General features: G+C 33.0%; 1 protein-coding gene and 2 pseudogenes across 2 annotated transcripts; 2 read left to right on the forward strand and 1 right to left on the reverse strand.

Annotated features, from left to right (window-relative positions):
• Nucleotides 1-336: 336 nt before the first annotated feature.
• LOC104789287 (uncharacterized) lies at nucleotides 337-5,104 on the reverse strand (annotated as a pseudogene). Its single transcript, XR_015598074.1, has 3 exons — nucleotides 4,877-5,104; nucleotides 4,090-4,783; nucleotides 337-477 (listed from the first exon to the last, which is right to left on the reverse strand). The product of XR_015598074.1 is annotated as an uncharacterized LOC104789287 (transcript).
• A 156-nt stretch (nucleotides 5,105-5,260) lies between these two features.
• Nucleotides 5,261-6,274, forward strand: LOC147944049 (uncharacterized; annotated as a pseudogene).
• Nucleotides 6,275-7,193: 919 nt separating this feature from the next.
• LOC104787007 (fe(3+)-Zn(2+) purple acid phosphatase 12) lies at nucleotides 7,194-9,898 on the forward strand. Its single transcript, XM_010512498.2, has 7 exons — nucleotides 7,194-7,736; nucleotides 8,181-8,292; nucleotides 8,409-8,638; nucleotides 8,727-8,865; nucleotides 8,943-9,163; nucleotides 9,254-9,375; nucleotides 9,575-9,898. Exons 1-7 carry the CDS (start codon nucleotides 7,347-7,349, stop codon nucleotides 9,771-9,773), a joined length of 1,413 nt encoding a protein of 470 aa, XP_010510800.1. The 5' UTR covers nucleotides 7,194-7,346; the 3' UTR covers nucleotides 9,774-9,898.
• Nucleotides 9,899-10,782: the final 884 nt, after the last annotated feature.

The raw sequence follows: 10,782 nt of genomic DNA on the forward strand, positions 1-10,782 counted from the left end.
CAAAAAAAAAAAAGGTCGGTCCTTTCAGGGTTTCTTGGGTTAAAAGTTACTTGATTAGAGACAAAATTTTCTGGGAGGCTGACTTCTGATCTTCAGGCAGTTGCATTTGGAAGGGTCTTCTAAAGCTTAGGCCGCTAGCAAGGCCTTATGTGTTTTGCATTGTTCTTTCGGGAGCACAAGCACTGTTTTGGCATTACAATTGGACGGGTTAGGTTCGGTGCTATACATCATTAGAGAGCAGGGACCAAGAGTCACAAGTATTTCTTACCAAGCAAGGGTGTGTGAAGCTACTAGAAATGGCAGTTGGATTTTTCTAAGAAGTCGCCATCCTCTTGGTCAACTACTTCGAGCTTGTTCATGACCCTCCACTTCAAGAAGCCGATAATGATACTTTCCACTGAAAGATTGATGCTGAGCAAACTCATGATAAATTCTCCTCGCTAAGAACATGGCGGCATCAACATCTTTCCAGTAATCCTGTCACTTGGCACACTCAAATTTGGTTTAAAGAGCGCATCCCAAAAATTGTATTCATGGCATGGCTTACTGTTCAAGATAGACTCACAACAAGGGATAGATTGATTAGATGGAGCCTACCAGTGCTACCATCTTGCCTTCTCTGTCAGTCAGGTAATGAATCACGGAACACATGTTCTTTGAATGTACTTACTTCAACAATCTCTGGTCTAGATTCTTCGAACACTTTCACCCTCTTCCTCCAAGCTCATTCAATGGTTTCTTAAATTGGATTAAGTTTCTCACCACAAACAGGAGACTTAATTCAATTTGCAAACTAGTTTTACATTCTTTCATCTACGCTATTTGGAAAGAGAGAAACTCCAGACTCCATAGTCCAGCTATCCGTGCAGAGGCCTAGCTTCAGCGTGAAATTCAGCTCCAACTCAAGCGAAGACTCTTGTGGTTGGATCGTGCCCACTCTGGAATCCGGTGTTCACCAGTATTAATCAATGTTGACCGATGTTGACAAAAAAAAATATAAGTAAAAAATTTTTAAAAAATAATTACATATCCTCTTAAATAAGTTTAAATAATTTTTTTATATAATTGTTCTATCCTCTTAAATAAGTTTAAATATTTTTTTTTTATATATTATTCTTCAACCTATTTGTTTTATATTCTTCTTTCATAACTGTTATATAATTTTAAGTTACATAGAAATTTTTTTTTATTTTTTTTGTAGAATATATAAAAAGTTAAAGAAAATGCTTTCTAACTATTTTAGAACATAAGTAAATGTTAGAAAATATATTGTAATTTTTATAGATAAAGAGCAAACTAATTTCGTAGAAATTAGTATCCTAATATCTATAGAACATAAATTATAAATAGTTTCTAAATTTCTAGAACATGTAAAGTGTGTAGAAGACTTTATCTAAATTTGTGGAACATGTATTCTAAACTTTATCCATTAAAAACGGCAACAAAAATGACATATTTTTGACGTTATAATGATTCTAATATCTTCTTCATCAATTTCCTAGCAGAATATCTATTTTTTTTTTTTTGAAAAAATTGGCTAGTTAAATCAATTGCAAAGGGTAATTTAGGAATAGTTAACATATAGGTATAGAATAGATTAATGGACAATAACTCAATTATTTATCTTTTATTTCCAATTTCTCCTAAATTTAATCTGCTGATCAGTTTGCAAATTCTAATAATAAAATTAAAAGATTCGTCGAACTCCTTTACTTATTTTGCCTCTTTTTGATTATTTTTAACATTAAAAATTTAATGATTAATATATTCTCTAATGTAAAGATCTCCATAACGACATAATGGAACATTAAATAATTAACGTAAATCTTCAAAACGATCACTCAACAAATTTAACATCAAACAAAAATATGCCACAAAACTATCCTTGAGCAAAATAATAGCTTATGCATGCATCAATAAAGCATTCGAATTAGGAGCTGTGCTTGAGCTCTTGGTTTGAATATGTGCTTGCCCCTTCTGCATCCAACGGAGGAGGCCAGAGAGCTGCGTCTTTTTCTGGCTTGAATACTCTTTTGCATGCGTCTCCAGATGTGACAACCCGTCCCGTTGACCCCACTAGCCCACTGCTAGCTTGCCTCCATAGGTCCGAAACTGGTCCTGCAGGGCATCGATCCTAACCTCTCATTGGGCAAATGGAACTATTCATCCAAATCCATAGTAGGTTGCCGCTCAATTGGTGACAGCTTGTCCTGTGGGAAGGTTGTTAAAGGGTGGGGACCAGGGTTCGAAGAACGCCTGGCGCACCAATAACCTACTGTGGATTTGGATGAATAGTTCCATTTACCCAGTGAGAGGTTAGGATCGATGCCCTGCAAGGCCAGCTTGGGGTCCGTTTGGGCGGCTAACAGTGAGGCTAGTGGGGTCCACGGGACGGGTTGTCACACCAGATCTCTTGCTGCTAGGTTTATTTCTGCTGCATCCATCCATTCTATTTTTGTATATAAAAAATATAATATGGTATACAAATGATATGGTATAAAGTTATAATCAAAGTTTTGAATTTACAAAAGGAAATACATTTGTTATACTATTTTGTAGTAAATTGAATTATATAATCTTTTAGTAAAGTAATATAATTATTTTTTAAAAATTTTTGTTGTTTAAAAAAAAATGGTCAATACCGGTCAACGCCGGTTCATACTGGTCAACACCGGATTCTGGCAAACAAAACATCAGAATTAGCTAATTATGGTATTGTACACATAACTGATGTTTGTTTATGAATGTCCTTATGTAACGACAATAGTTCGTATAGTTAATAAAACATTTATATTGCTTGTATGTGTGGCGATGTGTTGGCCTATATTTGGCGTAGCTGACAATCATTTTTCGAAAAAAAACATGTGATAAATATTTTATTTTGCTTGATAATATTTTCAAACCCTTGAAATTTCTTCTAGTTACCCTCTAATATATGTAATAACAATTCTACAAAATATATATAAATTATTTAAAATATTAATTTGCTGAACTTTGTCAAAAAAATTAAATGTACACAAATAAATCCAAATCAATGGTCATATATTTTCCTCCTTAATAATATAATTTGCTCATATATTTCCTCATATATTTTAGTTTTATTTATTTATTTAATAAGTTCAAGTATTTATATAATTTGTAAAATTTATACTAAATATATAATTTATTGGTTACTAGTTAGACCAGTTAGGTTTGTGATGGAGTCACAAAACAAGTCTTTTAAAAATAATTTATTTAGATACATGTTACTCATTTGCCAGAAAAAAAATTCAAGTTGTTATTATGTTGACATCATCAATATTAAAATATTAGACATGTCGAATTTGATTATGATAGTGTAAAAGAAATTATGTGACGGGTGAATCAAAATCTTTTTTCTTACAAGCTCTAAATGTTTTTTCACAATTACAAAAACATCGAATGAAAATTAGATTATATAAAATAGCAGTTAAATTTTGATAATTTAAGATTTTTTTTTTAATTAAAATAATTACCATCAAAACTATATCGTTAGATACAGTCTCAACAAATCAACACCGCAGATAAACAAATTCACTTCGAACTTGTAGAAGTAGTTTTATAAACCAACACTATTTTTCAAACAATCAAACGCCAATTTATAATCGACCTTAGGCCAAGTCCAATGGGACGGCAAAACTGTATAATAATGTGGGAGTGATGATTTTTTTGTCTCCAACCAGACTGTATATTTTACACTATAATAGTGTGATTCCTTTTTGTTGCACAGTACACCACTATATTTGGTGTTTTACTGTAGCGACGCCAAATACTATAATATTTTTTTTTACAATGATATTTTAATTTAAAATAACTTAGTTATAGTAGATTAAATATAAGTTTAGTATTGTTATATAAGAATCTAGTTAAGTTTGTAATAAAAACTAATATACCAAAACAGTTTTGTAGTTTTTAAGTTCCATAATATAAATGATTAATTAGTAGAAAATATTAAAACTAATTAGTAATTTGATTGATAATATATATAATAAAATTCAACTAACCATTAAAAATACATAAAATTCAAATAAACATGGAAAACACAAAATTACAAAATAAAATCCAGAAAACATCTTCACTTAAGATAATTGTAATATTGGGTATAATCATCTTGATCATTTGGTGATCTTTGATCTTCACCTTGATCTCCATCTCCTGAACTTGTTTTCCATGAGACTGGCCTTCTTGATAATGAGATGCACGATACTGTGATCCATGATATTGAGAACCTTCACCATCTTCTTCATGTTGGTTTGTTTGTGCTCTTTTCCCCAAAATGCTTCTTCTTTCATTTTCAATATAAGAACGAGAGGATGGATCATTTATAGAATTCAAATCAGCAAATAATATTTTATTCTCTTCTTTCATTCTTGCAACCTCGATCTTTCACCTTTGAATTTCATTTCTTTCAGAAGAGCTTTTGGTAATAGCTTTGATAAGTTTATCATTTTGCTCCAAAATTTGTTTAAATTGTTCTTCAGAATGTTGTTTCCTCTTTGCCTTTTTCAAACCCATAGGCCTTGAAGAATGAATTATCCATATTTAGATTAATTGAATTCATACCAGGGGAAGGCGAGGACTCGGTATTGATTGAAAACGATGAAGATGACATAACATCACGACCTTCTTCTTGGAATGAAGCGTGCGTCTTAGTGTTCTTATTGGCAAACTTCTCAATGCCTTTAAGGATAGGCCAGACATGATCGAATTTGAATCCCCTTTTGTATGTTTCATATTGAGTTAGTAACATCTTCGCTTGGTTTAACTAGTCAAATATTGACAAGAAAAAAATGAGTTAGTAGATACAATAATTTAATAAAGATAAGTAAGTACAATAATTTAGCAAGTGAGTACTTACAATGTCTTCTTCGGAAGCACCGCTAGGATTCTTGTTTTCAATCTGGTTAACGCATCCTCTCAGCTTTGAGACTGCAGCAAGAATTGACGTCATTCGAGTTTGTAAAGATCTTTTTGGTCTTGGCTGGAGACGAAAAACTTCGGATTTAAGATATTCAGCTTCAAGTCTTGCCCAAAGTTGATCTCCTTTTTGGTTTATGCCTATTATTGGATTTTGGGAAACATCAAGATAGACATGGCATAAGTGTATATCTTCTTGAATAGAATATGATAAAGAGCGACTGGAAGTCATTTTGGAAAAGAAATACTAGTTGTAACAAAATGAGTTGAAGATGTGTGGTTATTCAAAAAGTAGTACACATATATATAGAGAGATGAAAGTAATATGAACGGTAAGATCTTGGTAAATTCAATGGTTAAGATTAACTCAGCTTTTTTAAAGATGTGATCATTGATACAAAACGTGAAATGACTAATCAATGCAATGGTTAGATCTTCGTCAAAAAAATTCAATGGCTTAGATCTACTCGTCTTTTTCTGATGAAGTGATAATTGATATAAGACATGATGTGACTAATCAATGCAACGGTTAGATATTGGTCAAGGAAATTGAACGGTTAAGATCTACTCGTCGTTATCTTTGATCACCTGACGCTAATGATGTAGCACGGCTACTTCATATTGGTGAACGTCGAGGATTTCCAGGTATGTTGGGTAGTTTAGATTGTATGCATTGGAAATAGAAAAACTGCCCAACAGCTTAAGGAGGACAATGTGCATGTCGAAGTAGATCTTTAGAGGCTGTAGCTGATTATGATCTTTGGATTTGGCATGCATATTTCGGTCTACCATGATCTAATAATGATATTAATGTGCTAGAGGCATCTCATCTTTTTTCTAGTCTAGCTGAAGGTACTGTTCCACCCGCTAATTATGTTATTAATGGAAAAAGTTATAATATGGGTTACTATCTAGCTGATGGTATATATCCAAAATGGTCAACTCTTGTTCAAACAATTCACGATCCACGTGGTCCTAAAAAGAATTTGTTTGCAATGAAACAAGAAGCTTGTAGAAAAGATGTGGAACGTTGCAGTCAAGGTTTGCAATCGTGGCCGGACCATCATGCTTATGGAGTAAGAAAGTATTACATGATATAATGACAACATGTATTATAATGCATAATATGATTATAGAAGATGAACGTGATATTGATGCAACAATTGAAGAACGGGTTGAAGTTCCGAGTGCAGAAGTTGAGATGACGAGTGATGATGATGCTCGATTTCAAGAATTTTTAGCTCGACATAGACAAATTAAAGATCGAGAGGCTCATATTGAACTTCGAAATGCGTTAATAGAACATCTGTGGTCGAAATATACTAATTCTGAAAATTAGTATGATGTAATTTGTTTTTATTATTTTTATTTTATCCTTTGTAATTTTATATTAATTAATAAATTAAAATTATTATATAATTCAAAAAATCTTTATTTTAGTAATATAATAATATAGAATGGTATTTTTAGTGTAAAATTTGGTGTTGTGGTTGGAGATGAAATTTTGTTTAGTGTTAAAAATACACCAAATATAGTGTTATTTCAGCACTAAAATGGTGTTATGGTTGAAGATGCCCTTAACGTTCTAAAAGCATTGTTTTTAAAACCGGACCGGTAACTGAACCGGGAAAGCTTCTGGGTCATGAGTCAACATGGTTCGACCGGAGTCGACCGGGTTCAATTGATTTTGATGATATTTTTATAAATAATAGGTATGAATAGGTTTTCTATTTTTTTTTCAATGATTATAACTATGATATAATTGGATATGCCAAATAAAATACTTCAATAACCATAATGTTTTTAAAAAACCTTAAAAAGTAAGAAACTCGAAGTGTGACAAACTCAAAGTGTAACCAGTACTAATAAAATATTTTAGAAATTCAAATTTAAAAACAATAAGAGAATAAGAGTGTAAAACATTTAATCTTCATTCTCTAAGAAACCCTACTATTGCTAATTTACTATGAAGAAAACTAGAAAAGGTAATTAATTAAATTAATTGCACTCATTTTTACAAAAAAAAAAAAAATAGAATCCGGTTTTATCCGGTTTAATGGTTCACCGGTTTTTGGTTTTTTGGCGGGTTGTTATGGTTTTTTACCGGTTCAATTTCTTTTGGGTTTTGATATTAACCCAACCCGGACATGTTGCCGGTTCGCGGGTTAACGTGGTTCGACCGCCCGTCCGGTCCGGTTTTGAAAACATTGTCTAAAAGGTTCAATTAAAATATGAAATAGCGTTTTTTATATATTTTTGGGAATATCCACATTCGATCCTTGGTTGAAAGCTCAAAAAGTCAATATATCCATGTCAGGCAACTAGACAAGCTATTTAATTTCCCAACAAAAAAAAAAAATCTCTAAGCCACGTTCTTCGTCTCAAGATCCAGAAAACTAAACTAGCTGAAGATGAGTTCAAGATCTGATCTCACAAGCAAACGAGTTACTTTCATAACCTTCTTGCTAAGTCTTTCACTTGTTGAGTTATGCCATGGAGGATTCACAAGTGAATATGTCAGAGGAACTGATTTACCAGATGACATGCCATTAGATAGCGATGTCTTTACAGTTCCTCCTGGTCCCAATACTCCTCAACAAGTTCATATAACGCAAGGGAACCATGAAGGTAATGGAGTGATTGTTTCTTGGGTTACTCCGATTAAGCCCGGTTCAAATACTGTTCGATATTGGTGTGAGAATGAGAAAACGAAGAAGGAAGCAGAAGCTACTGTTAACACTTACCGGTTCTTTAATTACACGTCTGGCTTTATCCACCATTGCCTCATCGATGATTTGGAAGTAAGTACTCATAACTTTAAAGCTGTTTTCGATTTTGATTCTGTTTTTCTTTTTTGGTTAGGTATTTTTAAAAAATATCCTGAATTTAGAAAAAAATTCGGGTTTAGATATGTACAAAAAAATACGGATTCAAATTTTGTTTCTTGAGAATAGAATTTGCACAAAAAAAAAAAAAAAGAGTATAGAAAATTTGAATCAGACGTGGATTTATATTTAAATATGATTCCATATTTTGAATTAAAAAAAAAGAATATAGAGAATATGATTCCATATTTTGAATATAGAAAAAGTAATTCTATTTAAACCAGAGTACCAGACTGTAAAATATAATTCGATTTTGGGATAAAATATTTTAGATCATATAGGTTTATGTTGTATTTACTACTATTTAGTTACTGCTGTTCTTTAAAAAAAAAAAAGAATTATATTATGGTTTGTGTGCAGTTTGATACAAAATACTACTACGAAATTGGGAGTGGCAAGTGGCGCAGACGGTTCTGGTTCATTACTCCGCCTAAATCAGGCCCTGACGTACCTTACACCTTTGGATTAATCGGTATATTACCTAACTGTTGTCTTTACAAGTTCATGTTTATGGGCTAACACAAGTGGAGTGCCACATATATAAGACCTTAGATAATGTTTTTGACTATGCCTCAAACAACTTTCCAGGGGATTTGGGACAAACTTATGACTCAAATAGTACGTTAAGCCATTATGAGAAGAATCCGGGGAAAGGACAAGCAGTTCTGTTTGTAGGAGACTTGTCTTACGCGGATCGCTACCCTAACCACGACAACAATAGATGGGATACTTGGGGAAGGTTTGCTGAGAGAAGTGTTGCTTATCAACCTTGGATATGGACTGCAGGCAACCACGAAATCGACTACGTCCCTGACATTGTAATACTTGACTCCTTCCTTGTTCTATCTTTTGCTTTTGAACTTGACTTCGTGGTCATTTTAACTCAAGAAGTGTTTTCTTTTACAGGGTGAAATAGAGCCATTCAAGCCTTTTATGAATCGGTATCAAACGCCATACAAGTCATCAGGAAGCATCTCTCCATTGTGGTATTCCATCAAAAGGGCGTCGGCTTATGTTATTGTTATGTCTTGTTACTCATCTTATGGTAAGGTTTGGAGAGACGAACTGCTTTAAGAAATTATTTAGAGTCCTGTAGCTTAAATTTTGCATATTATTGATTAGGGAAATACACACCTCAATACAAATGGCTGGAAAAAGAGTTGCAAGGAGTGAATAGAACAGAGACACCATGGGTTATAGTCTTAGTACATTGCCCCTTTTATAGTAGCTATGTGCATCATTACATGGAAGGTGAAACATTGAGAGTCATGTACGAACAATGGTTTGTCAAATACAAGGTTGATGTTGTATTTGCAGGTCATGTTCATGCCTATGAAAGATCGGTAAATTTCATTTTACTTGTCCCCTATAGTATTGATATTTATTATCTACACTCCCCTTGTCCCCAAAGTGATCTCAAAACAATGACGCAGGAACGTGTTTCTAACATTGCTTACAACATTGTCAATGGACTGTGTGAGCCAATATCGGATGAGTCAGCTCCTGTATACATCACAATCGGTGATGGAGGAAACTCGGAAGGCTTGGTTACTGAGTAAGTTTACCATATTTGTGCAAACACTTCTATCAACGACAGAGTTATATCAATAACAGAGTTGGTTATGCGTTAGTTTGAAAGTTACTTATTCTGTTATTGATACAACTCTATCTACAAGACTTGAACCATATCCATTCTTGAACTCTGTATAACACTTTCTCTGCTATTTGATACAAACCGTTTGCTATATTTGTAGCATGATGCAGCCACAACCAAGCTACTCTGCGTTTCGAGAAGCTAGCTTCGGGCACGGGCTGCTAGAGATTAAAAACAGAACTCATGCCTACTTCAGCTGGAATCGTAACCAAGATGGAAACTCTATAGCAGCAGACTCTGTGTGGTTGCTTAATCGGTTTTGGGGAGCTCAAAACAAGACACGGCTTGGTGCATTTTAAACACAAACTGAACAAAGGTTGTATTGTTTCTGCAAATTCTAAAGAAAAATAAATCAATTAGTGACTGTTCTATGAAAGGTATGTTATTGAGATTTGATTAAACATTTTAGCAACAAAAAAAAAAATTAGCAACTACAAGCTGATAGTACTCCCAAATCTGTCATCATCATTGTGATTGCAAATTTCACCAAACTTCAATATCTTTACAACCTTCACCGTTTCTCATTGAGATGCGGGAAACTGTTTTTTTTTTCTTTTTCTTAAAGCATCTAGGCTCTATATACTAGTTAACTATGAAATCAACCTATTATATTGGAGAGAACGTTAGTGGAGTAATTAAGACAATAATTACAGATCAAAAAAATAAAATGTTTGATTAAGACAATAATTACAGAATGTTAGTGGTTTTGTTCATGTATCCGGAGGGCATTTAACAAGAATACATTGGTCCCAACAATGAAATAAAATCAGTATTAGCATTTAGACCATCATTAGTGGAGTAACCCACCAAAGTTACTCTCACATTTATTTATTATATAAATAATCATAAATTAAGTTAAGTAACTCTAAGAGAACCTAAGCAAAATCACTCTATTACTAGAGAACCCCAAAGAGGTTACTCAAACATTTAAATATTATGTTTTGGCTTAATTTGAAATGGGTTTGAATATTTGAGAATATGAAATGAAAATGACACCCACACCCACTTTCTCCTAAAGTATTATCACAAAAACCCACTTTCCACTCATGGTATACTTTCCCAAGCTTTTTGCTTATATGTCCACTTTCCTTTTACATTTTTGCCCTTACTAACAACTTACCTCTCTTTCTCTCCTTTTCTCTTCTTTTTTGTTGTTAACACTTTAACAAAGTAAAATATATTTATTTGTTATACTCATCAAATAAGATAAATAGCAAGAATTTACAAAAGACAATCCATCTGATAGAACAAATAGTGAAAAGTTAGTTATGATCGAGATATAAGTAAGAGGAAGCGAAGCATGCAAAT

The sequence above is a fragment of the Camelina sativa genome, chromosome 5 (assembly GCF_030686135.1).
Source record: "Camelina sativa cultivar CO46 ecotype springtype chromosome 5, ASM3068613v1".
NCBI lineage: Eukaryota > Viridiplantae > Streptophyta > Magnoliopsida > Brassicales > Brassicaceae > Camelina > Camelina sativa.